Source organism: Rattus norvegicus, chromosome 14, assembly GCF_036323735.1.
Source record: "Rattus norvegicus strain BN/NHsdMcwi chromosome 14, GRCr8, whole genome shotgun sequence".
Taxonomy (NCBI): domain Eukaryota; kingdom Metazoa; phylum Chordata; class Mammalia; order Rodentia; family Muridae; genus Rattus; species Rattus norvegicus.
Genome location: NC_086032.1, coordinates 36211045 through 36226964, shown reverse-complemented (window position 1 = coordinate 36226964; position 15920 = coordinate 36211045). Strand labels below are relative to the sequence as shown.

The 15920-nt window shown below is 42.1% G+C and overlaps 1 protein-coding gene across 6 annotated transcripts in view; it reads right to left on the bottom strand.

Moving 5' to 3' along the window:
• Corin (corin, serine peptidase) overlaps positions 1 to 15920 on the bottom strand; it is a 230059-nt gene that overhangs the window by 37707 nt on the left and 176432 nt on the right. For all 6 annotated transcript variants that reach the window (XM_008770139.4, NM_182473.2, XM_063272920.1 and 3 more), the window contains 4 exons: positions 14978 to 15085; positions 6829 to 7060; positions 2642 to 2787; positions 1814 to 1921 (listed from right to left, as the gene is read on the bottom strand). In XM_008770139.4, the coding sequence (XP_008768361.1) occupies positions 1814 to 1921; positions 2642 to 2787; positions 6829 to 7060; positions 14978 to 15085 (594 nt within the window). The remainder of the gene's footprint in view (positions 1 to 1813; positions 1922 to 2641; positions 2788 to 6828; positions 7061 to 14977; positions 15086 to 15920) is intronic.

Here is a 15920-nt window from a genome sequence, read left to right as displayed (position 1 = left end):
CCAGGGGGAAGCAAGCCAGTAAGCAGCATCCCTCCATGGCCTCTGCATCAGCTTCTGCTACCTGACCTGCTTGGATTCCTGTCCTGACTTCCTTTGGTGATGAACAGCAATGTGGAAGTGTAAGCTGAATAAACCCTTTCCTCCCCAACTTGCTTCTTGGTCATGACGTTTGTACAGGAATAGAAACCCTGACTAGGACATTTATTTTATCTTTTTCTTCTAAGAGAAAAGCTTTAATGAAAACTCATTATCTAACTATAATTTTGATATTTCAGGTCCATTTAAAGACTTTATAACAGTACTATGAATTAATGCCTCATAATGTACTTTAGAATGAAGACCATTTATTCTTGGCAAGATGTATTTTATTAGTTTTGTTGTGGTTTCCTTGACTCAAAGCCTCAAGTAGCAGCCCAGGTTAGCTTCAATCTCCTTGTGTAGTTGATTGAAGGTGACCTTGAATTCTCAACCTCTTACATCTACCTCCAAGTGCTGGGATCTCATGTGTGTACCCACAAGCATCACGAGCCATTATTTTTTTTTACAACTGAGAACTTGCCAAATATTTCGTCACCTGCCAAAAATCTAGAGCCAGTCTCCTCGATAGAGTCATAGGACCATTTGAATACTCTTAAGTTAATCCATTTTAAATCATACCTTAAACTACCATACCTTAGCATACCAATGTTCTTGCATAAACAATCTAGTACATTCTGGACACACCACTCAAATCACAGTGAATGATTATTTTTATTTTTTTATTTTTATTTTACAAAAAACTGCCAAAAGGAACAGGCAAACTATAGTAAGTTCTCAAATTATTAAATATTGTTCCACAGCAAAATTACACTGACCTCTGTACCATCACCCTGACAGATGTAATCTTCTAGAATATGCGTGTGTCCTTTTTATAGTAGCTGATAGTGGTTCAGTTGATTGCTTATGGCATTTTGTCTTGACCAGGAGGACAGTGTTTACTACAAAAATTCATTTTGAGGGGGAAGGCAATATTTCATACTTCAAAGGCCAACAGAATAAAATGATCTCAAGATGTATATTGCCTTATGGGTTTCCAGCGAAATAAGGTGTCAATCTTATTTTGGGGTATGACAAGCTAACTAATCACAGGCAAACTAGCTTTTAGATAGCACTTCAATCATTCCGCTCTATGCCAGCCATTGTCTGTTGAAAAGCGTTGTCTGTTTTATGCTCCCTGGAACATCTCAGCATACAAGAACTACAGTTTTCAGGGAAATAAACTGAGAATGGCTGTGTTCAAGTTGGCACTAGACTCTCCAGCCTTCCCACTGGTGATGTCGGGGCTCAATGGCACAAGTATCAAGGGGAGTTTATCCTTCTCAACAGAGGGAAGGGGAGAGGGGCATGAAAATGAATCTTAATTAAGTGTGAGCGCTGATGCCTGAACTATCTTCATGGATGGAGATGCCTGATTAGTGGCCGAGGAAGGCTCTGCCGAGACATCGGTATCTTCCCATAAACCAGATAACCACTGCTTTGCAGTGTAATAACAAAAATGGCTCTTTACATGTATGAACTGTTTCCTTTTCCTTTTACTATTTATATATTTAAGGCTATAAACTGAAATGTAATTGTATTATAAATTAAAATGTAATTTCAGAGAAAAGTCACATCAAGTCATGCCTTATGGTCTGCTGCCTTCAGAAGTGAATGCATTAGTGTGAGGTCGGACACCGCTTCCGAGAGGAAGCAAACAGTTACATATTCCAACATAGTCCCTTATTCTTGACAGTTGCTACTGCACATTAAAGACAATGCCACCTTGCACACGTACCACAGTTCTCTTCGTCACTGTCGTCATCACAGTCAGCCTGGCCGTCGCATCTTCTGGAACCCAGAACGCATCGTCCCGAGCGGCACTTGAAGTGACTCGGAGAGCATTCTGTCAAAAAGAAGTGCTTCCCTCAGTGGGCAGAATTGTAAAGGGGTCAGCCTACACCCATGTTTGCATTTGGGGTGTTGTCTATGGGCAAGTACTAAAGAAAGAACGGCTAGCCTCACAGCGGAAATGCCTGAAGTTCACGCGGCTTTCGTCTCTCTGCTAATCTCCACCCTTCTCCTTCATTCTTGGTGCTATCTCTTCAAATGTTATCTGTGCCTTATAACAACTAAGCACCTTTCCAAATAGACACCAAACAACGGCCCCAACCCCAGAATCCCTTGTGCAATCCATGATGCTAATTTCCCGGAAGTTCTAGCCTTTCCCTTGATTGATCAGTCCTAAAGTCTACTTTTCTATTAATAATCCTCCTGTTAATAATTCACTGCCGTCTCACTTAGAAGAACCAAGGGTTGGTGCTCATCATTAGCTTCCTGGCCCCTAAAACAAGCAGCATCCACAACTAGCCAGTGAAGTATGACTAAGCTCACCTTGGAGTTCATTTTTATTGCTTAAAATTATTTTACACATGATAGTAATGACAGCAGCAAACCAGTAGGCGCCAGAGCCTTCTAGAACAATCAAGTAATTTTTAACCTCATTTCCCTACACGGCCTAATTGACAACTACATAGAAAACCAACATCAGCCCTCCCCAACTCAGACTGCAAAGAGCGGCTGACACAATGTTAGATGCCCTACTGGAATAAACCGGAACATTAACCTTCCACGTCTTCATTGGGCAGGAGGCAAGTTTGATTGTCTGAACTTTGCTCTGGAAATTGACTGCAATCTGTGTCTTCAGGCCACTGGAGGCCTACGATCCCCAGAACAGACTCACAGCGCTCTTTGGAGTGCTCACACAGGAGTCTACAAGCAGAAAGAGAATGTGTCAGAAGCCAATGTATGCTCAGCATGCATTTTGGTTTAAATTCTATGCGGGACTGTGTAAAGAAGCATGTAGAAACATACAGGCATGAGCATTACATATATATATATATATATATATATATATATATATATATATATATATATATATATATATACAATATCTTGACAAGAGGAGCCAGCTGCCTTCACTACAATAGAATACTGCAGACACAAAATTAAATATTCTCCAAGCTCAGACCCCCTTCCCTTTGGCTCTCTACTTATCTGTCTTTTGGGTAAACATTCTCTAGCCTTTGGTTCTAAGCAAAGGAATGCCCAGCATTCCCCACAGTCTGTCACCATGGACTAAGGACAAGAGACTCCAGCCAAATGTCCTCTGATGAGGGGGAGGGCCACATGTTATGCTGGCTTATCTGGGGCCCTGCCTCTGTTTCCCCCTCTTCAGCTGTCATCAATACTGCTTATTTGTTTGTTCTAAAGGTAAAACTCAGTTTCTAGCTTAGGTTTGGAATTTTCAACAAAGATGAATGTGGGCCATTCTCACGTTCAGCTTGAAGAAGTGGTAGGTTCAATATTATTCCACCGCTACTGCTGCATTTGAGTTCTGCTGTGGATATTACAACAAGTATAGGAACTCAGTCATAGCTGTGCTCTTAAAGAAACCATTTTCTCTATTACTTTGGAACCTTACCATAAAATGTAAATAGTACTAACAGCCCCACCAAAAGCTTAAGGAAGTTAGCTCTTGTCAAGATCTGTGTGGGGCTCAGTAGTAGGCACTTGCCATGATGGTGCAACTTCGGTCAAAGGGGATTTTGAACCCAAGACATAATAATCCTCAACTTTTTTCCACGCTGGGAGGCTCAGTAAGGCTGGTTAACTTCTGATGTGCAACTTAAAAAACTAAATGTCAATGTGATATATTACGTTTGTTGTTTTTTTTTTCCCAGTTTTTTTTTTTTATTAACTTGAGTATTTCTTATATACATTTCGAGTGTTATTCCCTTTCCCAGTTTCCGGGCAAACATCCCCCTCCCCCCTCCCCTTCCTTATGGGTGTTCCCCTCCCAACCCTCCCCCCATTGCCGCCCTCCCCCCATAGACTAGTTCACTGGGGGTTCAGTCTTAGCAGGACCCAGGGCTTCCCCTTCCACTGGTGCTCTTACTAGGATATTCATTGCTACCTATGGGGTCAGAGTCCAGGGTCAGTCCATGTATAGTCTTTGGGTAGTGGCTTAGTCCCTGGAAGCTCTGGTTGCTTGGCATTGTTGTACTTTTGGGGTCTCGAGCCCCTTCAAGCTCTTCCAGTTCTTTCTCTGATTCCTTCAATAGGGGACCTATTCTCAGTTCAGTGGTTTGCTGCTGGCATTCGCCTCTGTATTTGCTGTATTCTGGCTGTGTCTCTCAGGAGAGATCTACATCCGGCTCCTGTCGGTCTGCACTTCTTTGCTTCATCCATCTTGTCTAATTGGGTGGCTGTATATGTATGGGCCACATGTGGGGCAGGCTCTGAATGGGTGTTCCTTCAGTCTCTGTTTTAATCTTTGCCTCTCCCTTCCCTGCCAAGGGTATTCTTTTTCCTCATTTAAAGAAGGAGTGAAGCATTCACATTTTGATCATCCGTCTTGAGTTTCCTTTGTTCTAGGGATCTAGGGTAATTCAAGCATTTGGGCTAATAGCCACTTATCAATGAGTGCATACCATGTATGTCTTTCTGTGATTGGGTTAGCTCACTCAGGATGATATTTTCCAGTTCCAACCATTTGCCTACGAATTTCATAGACTCGTTGTTTTTGATAGCTGAGTAATATTCCATTGTGTAGATGTACCACATTTTCTGTATCCATTCCTCTGTTGAAGGGCATCTGGGTTCTTTCCATTTTCTGGCTATTATAAATAAGGCTGCGATGAACATAGTGGAGCACGCATCTTTTTTATATGTTGGGGCATCTTTTGGGTATATGCCCAAGAGAGGTATAGCTGGATCCTCAGGCAGTTCAATGTCCAATTTTCTGAGGAACCTCCAGACTGATTTCCAGAATGGTTTTACCAGTCTGCAATCCCACCAACAATGGAGGAGTGTTCCTCTTTCTCCACATCCTCGCCAGCATCTGCTGTCACCTACGTTTGTTGTTTTGTCCATGTTTAAGCACCCTCGCATTCCTGGAGGGAATCTAATTTGATAATTGTGAATAGTATATTTATGTAAATCAATAAAAATTAGAGCTGGTTCTCTAAAACAAAATAAATGTTAAGGTTAATAAACGGACTCAGTAGAACCAGCTATGCATTAATCCATAAGTTCAGGAGCATATTAGGACGGTATAATAAGATAGCTTTATGCCTACATAACAGAGTGCTCCTATTGCTGGCACTGAAATCGAAAGGCATTATTAAAGCTAAGGAACAGAGTTAAAGTCACCCAGACAGGTTCATCAACATGTCCACTCCACAGCACCTTGGAACTGTTTATGATCTAGTCCCTTTAGGTTATAAACCTTAAACCACGTGATTCAGTGCGGATATACACTTATAACTACAGCAAGTTGATGCATTGGGGGAATTTTATGTAGATATAAAAAGAAAGTCAAGCACAGTTGGGGAGGTCTTAATCAAAGTAGCAATTCACTACCATCATCAACCTTCCTTAGCCAAAAGAATAAAATTCACAAATAATTTCAATATGAAATGAGTAGATGCCCCAACAATACCCCCAAAAGGGCATAGAATAAAACTTTCAGAATTACTTTAGCCCAAACAGACACTAAACTTTACTCTTCTCATGTCGCATGACTTGTTCAGCTGCCCAAGCCATTCTGAAACCTTATTGTTTCCTGCCCCTACTTCATCTTCCACTTGATATACAGCCTTAAATTTATCGTTTTCCCATCTGCCCCCTATATTGGTATCATTTCTTTTTCTTAAAGCTCTGTGTGACTTCTGATCCCAACATATGGTTTCTATAGTTACCACTCACAGTCAGGCCAAGCGCATCTGCATAGCCTTGGTTGCGAGACAGCATTGTAGACAGTAGGAACAGTGACTTCTGGGACAGTCATCTCAGATATGCACATTCTCTAACTACAGCCTCTTCTGTGTGGCCCAGAAGGGGACACAGCTGCCACAACTGAAGCATGTGTTTTCTTCATTAATCTGTCAGTTACCATAGAGCATGCAGCCAATTCAGGGGCCCTGGAACTTATTTAAGTCCACAATCCCTTCTTGAGCTCTCGCTACAACAAAACTCAACAAACAAAATACTTATTTCACCATTCAAAGGACTTGAGGTCCAAAGAGACAGAGTCATTTGTCTCAAGAGCACAAAGTGGCTAGAGAAGACTTGAAGCTGGCAATGGACTCCACAGCCACGGTCCTGGCCCTCAGGATATTACCGAGACTCAAGGTCCAAGCTCTGCTCCTGAGATGTCTTTCTTTCGTTCAGACAGGCAGCAAGATGTCATGACGTGTATTGCTGTTCTACCGTGGACAGCTTTCCCATCTCCCTGTGAGATTGCACTAACCCATAAACACTATCCGAGTACAGCATCTTTAACACACTGGTGAAGAGTGCCTTTAATTAATGTCAAAAGAGCAAGCATATCAAACAAATGGCAGACACAGCCCTTCCTCTGCTCTTCCCCCTCTCTTCTGCTTTGCCTTGCTTTGCTTTGGGGTGCTAGTGGTCCAACCCAGGGCCTCACACATTCTCAAAGATGCGCTACCACTGAACAGCATCCCATCCCTAATTTACATTCCAAAGGATGCTTCTCAGTCCACCAACATGGAGCACAGATGAAAGTGCATGGCCTGTGACGGAAGGAAATCCATGCCTTCCCCACCCGGTGCTTGAACGATGAATGCTTTCTCAAGCACTCCTTTTATCCCCACTTCCTTATCTCTGGAATTTATTAACTTTTCAGAATCCTTGGCAATATTTACTTGGGTAAATTCAACTTTGTGTGTTCCTTTGGTTCTTTCTGAGGTAGCACGAGGATCCCTGGCACAGAGCCCACTATTTTACCTGCAAGGCGGGACGCGCTGGCCTGTATTCACATCACACTTTGGAACCAAAATGGTGCAAGCGAAAAACATGAGGTATTTGTAACAGTTGGTTTGTACAAGGGCAGGGAAGAGAGCTGACTCCCAGCTGATGGACGCTTCCTTTTGAGTTCTGTGGCCAAGGTAATTTGGATAATGTGTAAGGTTGTAGGGCAAATTCATGCAGAGTTCCAAAGTGATGGGCTCACAGTGACCTAACAAAAAACACACACAGATCTGAATATTAGAAACAGCCTCTTTAAGCTTCCCACTCTCAAAGTCTACTCTATTTAGATCACAGCTTCCACAACTCTGGGTCCCAGTTACACAATCATGCCTGCAGCCTGGGAAATAACTGGCAAGACACAACAGCGTCTAAGCGTACAATGGCAAAAGCTGAACTCAAAACAAAGTGTGTCGTGTGTCAGAGATTCTCTGACACTTGCAATGCTGCATCATGTGACATCACTGTAGCTTTGATCACAGGACATATGCATTCTGCAGTATACATCCCATCACATCCTGTGTGGCAGCAACAAACCCTGCATGAAACACGAAACACCTCCACTCAGGTCCCAGACTATGGCCTATTATGAGTTACCATGTTTTTCCAGTGTATAATAAGTTTTCAGCTCCTATAGAAACGAACTGATTTAATTGCAGGAGATAAAGACAATATTTTCCACCTTTCTTCAGCATGTATCAAATTAGTATATTTTCAGATCATACTGTATTAGAATGCTTGAATGGATGACTTGAGTTTTAATGAAAACTGGTTCTATGAAATCTGTCCTGAGATCAGGACAGTATTTCCCACAGTTTCTGAGAGTCCTAAACTATGTATTTACATGAGTGAAGGCAGCATTCCCCAGGTAGAGAATTACAGAATTAAACTTAGACCAACTTTGGAAACCGTTAATGACGTCGTGTCTTACAGCATTGATTATTGTGATTGTGGTTTTGGGTTTTGGTTCTGTGTTTTGCCGCTGTTTATTTTTGTTTCTGTTCTAGCTGAGCTTGCCCTAGAAGTCATTGTATAGCTCAGGTTAGACAGAAAGCCAAGGCTATCTTTATGCCTTAGCATTCTAAGTTCTGGAATTACAAGTATGAGGTACAACACCCAGTTTCATATCAAATATTCAATGAGTATTTAATTTTTATGTAAAAAATAAACCCATTCATCTCATTAGTATGCAAATTTGCTCTTTATCTCTAATAAATGGTAAAATTATGTGTATGCCAAGGATTTGTTTGAAAGCAAATTACTTTATGAGTTGTTATTGGTAAACAGTTGTAATACTATTTTCTACACATGTATACCTGAAGCTGGAATTAGAACAAAAAGGGGTCAGGAGGGCAAATTTTAAGAAGCCTGGAGACTGGGAAGCAAAAACTAGACTGCTAATAGTACGTGACACTTGTCTATGGACGTCAAAACCAGAGACCCTGCTCCAGAAGAGCCATGACAAACCCGTGTTCATTTCCAAGTGTGGTGTGGCCAGCACATGCATTTTAAAAAGCCCTTCCTCATTTTTTAGAAGTTGACTCAACTTTATCTGAAAATGACTTTTATCATGCTTTTGTTCAGTCCCTTTTTTCTTCTCATTTATTTTTTGCTTCTAAAATAGCATAGGCCCTATTATCTTCAACAGACATTTAAAAAATCAATGAGGCTTATTAAATGGGTAATTAGACAATTTCTGAGCCTATGCTCTCTTACTGACCAATGGAGTTAAAGATAAGGCTATAATATATTAGCCTAAGAAGAGGCTGTGATCTCCTGGATGCTTCTTGCTAATGAGGATAAAATGCAAATGTTACCTTGGAGTCTAAGGCTACTTTACTCTTGAACAACAGCCTAATGTTCCCATCTATGGCATCAACTGTGCTGTAGTCAGAAACAACAGTATTTCCAGAAGGATCTGTCCTCACGCAGCCTGTTTGCTCTCTTCCCTCTTCTTTCCCTGATATCATTCACTCAAGTGGACCACGCCTCCAGCTGCCGTGTACTTCTAGAACTTAGTGCCCGGCCTAAGCCTTTTCCATTTTCCTCAGTAAATCATCTCCTCTTCAGCATGTGATCTTAGCAGGCACAATACCACCTCCTGACTGAGGGCTCTTCCTCTGCCTACTGAAGAGTGTGAGGGCGCTTGTGTTCTAGGCACGCTGAGCTCCTTCTCCTGCCTGCTCCACATCAGTCAGAGATTTTAAAGAAAAGACCTTTAGCTCTTCACCTCGTAGAATGGAAGAAGAAAAAGAGGGGCAGCGTGTCAGGGACTATTCTAAGCACCGAAAAAGAAATCATGTCCCTGCCGTTTTCAAACTCGTTTTCAAACTGGAAGAAAAGACACATGCACTGACTACAGAACATGTAAACAGGCCAGGGTGAAGTTTGCATGGACCCTGTCTCACTCACCGTCAAAATCATAGGCAGGAGCTTTAACCTCCAATGGTATTGCATCTGGAGGCAGGGCTTTGGAAGGTAATTAGAGACAGTGTAAAAGACAGGAGAAAGCTCGTTGTAGAATAGCATCCTTAAAGCTATCGTATGAAAACATAGCAAGACTGCAGCTCTTGGCAGCTATGCAGGGAGCAAAACCTTCCTAGAGAGGAATCTTCCAGGACCTCGATTATGGACTTCCAACCTCTTGAACTGTGAGGCACACATATTTGTTGTTCATACCTTGAAGTCTATGGTTCTCTGCCATTGTAGCCTGGATTACCTAACATGGTGACATTGATCAAAATGCTGGGAGCTCAAAGGGACAGCATAAAATAACCCAGGGCAATCCAAGCCTCTGGTGAGTTTGGGCAGGTTTGAGAGAAGGGAGTAGAGAGTTTCTGTTCCCTTAGTGATCCCAGAAGGGGATCATTGACACCCAGAGTAATCGAGTCAATCAGATGTGTTATAAAATCGACCTAGGTGCACTGACGATTCCATGCCCTATTGTGAGCAGGTACCGAAATAATTCTTGTTTGTCTGAAAGGTTACGGTATGATACAAATAAATTAGTATTATGGACTGGGATGAAATACGCCTCAGGACACTTATTAATCTAGAGATGATGAGAGCTTCATGATACAATATTCATAAGGAACCGACTAGATTAAAGATGTTATCAACAAGACATACTCTGTTTCCTGGGGAAGCTATGACACCAGAGAACTGGTGTCATAGTGGGGCAAATACAGGTGGAAAAACAAGAGGGCAGAGAAAGTAAATGTTTTGTCCTTATTGTCTCTTGTATTTATGAAGAAAGGGTGTGAAGGACCCTTTGTATTCTCTCAAGGTCATAAGCTTAACTCCTCCCCTACTGTGTAACGGTATTGGGGGATAGGGCCTGCATGAGGTGACTAGGTCATGAGAGCAGTCTTTGAGAATTAGGTCATTGTCCCTACACATGGGACCCCAGAGAAATCTCCCTCTCTCATTACATATCAGATACAAAAAGAAGTTGGCTTTCTGTGGCTGAGAAGGGGCATTATATGGGCTATTCTGACACCACTGACCTCAAGTTTCTAGACTCCAAGACTATGACATAATAAATGTCTACTGTTTAAGCCACCTAATTAATAGTAACTTATATCTGCTGAGAGTGAAACCAATAAGAACTTTCAAATTTTGAGGTCAGATTGTTAAAAGATTTCCCTTTCTAGAAATAATACAAAAATTCATAAGTAGTTCATTATCTCCCATACTTTTTTCTCTCTTCCTCTCCCAGAGTCTTTAGAAGACTTTAAAGCCACTCCCATGCCTTTCCCTACTCACACTGATACACACAGACATTGCCAGAAATGTGTTTGCCAATGAAGTATAAGACAGAACCCCTATTCTCCCTGTTGCTTTTGTAACAGGCTTCTTGGCTTATCACAAGCACCTTCAATGCCAGAGACGGGGAGGAAAAGAGGCCTTTTTCCTCTCCTCCTAATATACCTATAATTTTACAAAATGGAGTTATTTACAGAGATGTTTGAGGCAATCCTTCTTTCCTACACATCTTTTCTTTCCCTCTCTTCCTTTACCGCACTACCAGGGTTTAACTTTTATCAATGCGTTCTAATTAGGTGGTTAACAGATAGTAGCATATAGATAATTCCTCTCTGTTCTGACGTATAGAGAAAGAGTCATTTCTGATTTGTCAGAGCCTAACGTTCAGTGTTTCGAAGCCAAGGGTGATGGAAACATTATTCGATGAGTATGCATTATCCTGGAGATCTTTATTGAATAAAGTAAGGATTGGAGCTTACGGGCTTTTTCCTCTTAAAAGACATTCTTTACACATTGCTGAATAAGTTAAACTCTTAGATAACTCATCCAATCCAAATTTGGTGGCTTTGATCAGTAAGTTTCATATATATGTAATATCCTTTTTTTATTTAATCCTTTTTTTTTACACTCCAGATTTTATTCCCCTCCCAGTCCACCTTCTAACTATCCCACATCCCATATTTCCACCCCACCCCTGTCTCCACGAGGCTCTCCCCATCCCACCCCTCACAGCCCATCCCCCAACCCACCAGACCTCTCAACTTCCTGGGCCCTCCTTTCTCTTTTACAGCTTAAGCATGAACTTCGAGCTGAGTGTGAAATAGTCACTAGAGGGCGATCACGTCACAAATGCAAGGATGCTTAATGTAGATCGACTGGTCAAGCTCTGGACATGTGCTCACTGTGTCCTGTAGATCAGGTTTAATAAAATGCCTGTTTTTAAAAGCCTGGTTTCTGTCAACAGCATCTCATTTTCAAAGTCTGCAACAAGAGTGGGTATATTCCACATGAAATGAGATTGTGAGCTATACATGGTACAGATTTTCAAAGTCACTGGAAACCAGGTTCTAAAGTGATGACCATTTACAGGAAAAGGTGACACTTTCAACATCTAGCCGCACCAACCAGACACTCTCTGCTGCAGGCTCTAGACCCCTATCTATCACTATTATTTAGCATAGTCTGTGAGCTACCTGAACTTTGGCAACAGAACCAGGAGGGTTGCCTAGGCTTTTCGTGGCCTTGACAGGACGATGGACTGCTGCTGTGTTTTCTCTTCAGCAGCCACATGAGATCTGATTCTTCCTTGTTGTGATGTCAAGAGCTGTAGATGTCCTATGCCTTGATTCATCAATCAATTGTCACCCAGTACTAATATGCCATCTACATCTCACTCAGCAGATGAGAATACTTGTAGAACAGCATCTTCTGCCTATCTACTGGTTTTCTACCAGGAACTGAAGTGTTTCACCATTTTGATGCCTTGATCATGCCCCCCCCAACCACCCTGGCTATTTGTTTCTTCCAAGTGGAGTTGGTAAAGATCAGATAGGAAATGGTAGGTGAGAAAGGAGTTATAACTAGGGCAAAGTTATTCATCCCTTCATCTTCCTCGCTGTTCAATTAGAGCCTTAGAAAGTAGAGTAAGAGAACAGGTGAGGTGCCATATTGAAGTCTAGGCAAATAGAACACCGGGAACACACATGACAGCCACCCAGGTTTCATAGGGTCTCAATGAATGTGGGTAGAAAGAGGAAATGTGGGACTAACTCTTTCCAACTTGTCCCCCCTCCCCCGTTGCCTGTGCTTTCCCCTCTGAGAGAAAAGTGATAGATTGGTTTCTCTGTGCCATGAGAACATCATCTTGACCTCTACCCCCTAATGCAAGGCTATGTCTGAAATTTGCTCCCTGCAAGGCATGGAGATGTCAAGATGCCAGGCAGGCACTGGACAGAATAGCCCAGGCTATTCAAAGCCTCTCCTGTGATGCTGTAAGCATTTCAGTACATTCTCTCACTTGCGGAGATGTAAACACGAGGTTTTGGGTTGTAATGGTGCTTGCTCCTTTCTTCCATTTGTAGTAATGGAAAGTAAACTATGGGCTATTGCTAGATTAGTGATTCTCAATCAGCGGGCCACAACACCTTTGGGAGTCAAATGATCCATTCACAGGAGTCACCTAAGACCATCAGAAAACTCAGATATTTATATTACAACCCCATAACAGCAACAAAATTGAGTTATCAAGTAGCAATAAAAATAGTTTTATGGTTGGGGTCAACCCAATGTGAGAAACTGTATTAAAGGGTCACAGCATTAGGAAGATTGAAAACCACTGCTCTAGTGAAAATAAAAATTATAGAGAAATACGAAAACTGTCTACATCCAGTATCAGAGGCGACACACATTCATGTAGTCAGAAGCAGACCATGGCTTTGTCAACCATGGCTTCACACAGGAGTCACCGAGGACATATAAGACATCCTGAGACCTGAGTCCTCTCAGTGCATCTTCAGAGAGCACAGGAAATGGTGTAATTTTTATGAGATGGCAAGAACTAGTATCTTCAGAGACTAGAATCCAAGGAGGTTTGGTGAAGTGCTGGCTTAGCCCGATGAATATCAACTTTCGTCATTCACAACGTCAAAGGCATCAAACCAGACACAGTACTGTTAACTTGTGCTAAGTATTCAGCTTTACTAATATATTCCACAGTCTATGTGTTTATTCATTCATTTTCCCTCTGTATTCTGTTTAATTTTGCACTGAAGAAGAGAAAGAAATATGGTTGACACGTGTCTTTAATCCCAGGACTCAGGAGGCAAAACCCAGCATATCTCTATGAGTGCGAGGCCCAGCCAGGTCTACATAGAGTTCCAGCCCAGTTGGAGAAACATAGTGAAACCCTGTTACAGGAGGAGGAGGAGGAGGAGGAGGAGGAAGAGGAGGAGGAGGAGGAGGAGGAGGAGGAGGAGGAGCTAAGGGGGAAGAGGAAGGGAGAGAAGGAAAGAAGAAATGAAGGAAAGAAGGAAGGAAGGAAGGAAGGAAGAAAGAAAGAAAGAAAGAAAGAAAGAAAGAAAGAAAGAAAGAAAGAAAGAAAGAGTAGGGGGATGTGAAGGGGAAAAGAGGAACAAATGAGTGACTTTTCCTCAAATAACTTCTTACCTGTTCTCTCTGCAAATTCCAATTGGAAAAAACAAATATCATAGAGGGGGTGGAGATCAAGAAGCTAAACACTATCGATGCTAATGGTGTTAAATATTATAAAATAATCACATTCCCATGTATAGGAACAGACTGACAAGGGGATATGCTATTAGCCATCTATATAGAGAATCAGGCACAGATATCTACCCAGAGACTCCTTGAGAGACGGCTGGAAGTCAGGTATGGAAGCCACTTTCAATAATGGAAGGACCAATGCATAAGCCAGTGTCAAACACCCAGGAGCTATGATCTTTCAGTGTTTGTGGTATATGGAAAAGAGTTTCTTAGCATCTGTGAGCATTGATATCCTGGGATACAATTCACCTCAAACGTTACAAGGCCACTGGAAGTCCATCCCCACTTAGTCTACTAGCCAAAGCCTTGACGGAGAGGGTACGTAATAGGGAGTAACTCTTAATCCAAGCTGAGGATGGGACAATTAATTACTCCAAATGAGAGAAGTGATATAATAACTGAATCTGGGAGGAACAAATCATTTCTAAAAGTCAGTCTTTGGAAATTTTCTAGTTCAGTTAAAATTTCCCACAGGAGTTTATTTGATATTCTCCACTCTTGGCCATTCTGTCTCCCCTCAGCTAATCTACTGAAAACTAATTTAGAGACAGCCACCTGCTCTCACCATTGGAGCCACCACACTGTCCATGAGACAAATTAGTGCAATGACTCCCAGACCATAATAGTCCACCATCATGCTTGCAATGATAAGGAGGCATCTATCAGAAGCATAAAATGACCAGATTTTATGTGACGACTGGGATGACTCTCCTATCTGTTTCTTGGATGAAGTCTCCAGTTTAGAAGCTGTGCTTTAAAAAAAGAAGGAAGATAACATCTGCCTGCAGACGAGTGCACGGAATAATTTATAGGAGCTGATGTTGAGGAGAATGCAGTGGTAATGGCATTAAGCAATGTGGATGGATGACCCATCCACAACCACACATTTGCTTCTTATTTAGTTAATGAAGACCATTTTGGTTCCTTTCCGCTACCACATGCAAACTCTGGACAAAAGCAAAAGCAAATCTATGTGCTTTTTCAGAGAAACTCCAACTTCCGGAGTTTATGGCAGTGGGGTAGGAAGAGGCTGGATGTTCGGTCTGTCGCAGAAATTGCCCGTGTCGACTGTTGTACTTACTGCAGTTACTCAGGCTGCTGTCTGAGTCACACAGAGAGCTACCAGCACAGGATTCGACACAGGAACTGTCAAGGCAACCCCGATCTCCTCCAGGACACGGTGTCGGACCTGTGGAAGGGGAAAAGCCCGTTAGCTTTCATCACCTGCCAGTCCCCAACCCTCCATCTGAAGGTCTAAGAATGTCTGCTGAAGCTGAAGGATGACACAGCTTTAATTCCCTTCCAGTCTCCCTCCCAATATTGAACACATATGGAATCGATATGCTCTGGGTTCATCTTCCCATCAACTAAGTGCAGGCGAGCATCCAAAAGAACTCCGTACAAATGAACAAAACCAAGGCAAACCACACTAAAGGAAAAAGACAGACGGTTGCTTCCAATGGGGAAAACCATACTGGTTTTTACATAGTTGCGTATTTTTAACAAAATAAAATGCAAGTGATGTGAGGCCAAGAGGGTCATACAAAGATATTGCCATTCTGGTTTGCCCCCGCCTTCCAACTCTCCAGTTTAAGGAGAACACTTTCCCTGGTAACCAACAGGGCATCAAGGCGAAGGCCCTATTTTAAGGATCCTCTATCATAGTGTAAGTCTTTCACTGCTGCTACCCAGACTTCCAGTATCCCTAGATAGTATCACTAATCTCTGACGACCTAACATTGGGGTTTCTTCTTTCCAAAATGAATAGCAGCAGCAGAAGTCTTTGCCCTGATAGCTTTTTCTTAAGGTATGTGGATTCCCAGCTATTTGTAGATTAAGTGGATACAGTATTAAATTGCTAGCTATTCTCTTTCCATTTCTCCCCCATTACTATGGTCAATTATTTTCAGACATGCCATATGGGATCCAGAATATCTTGCAAGGCACCATAGCCATATATGTACATAATAAATCATGCTTCTCCACAATTTTAAGCCAATGGATATTATACTGGAATCCTCCTT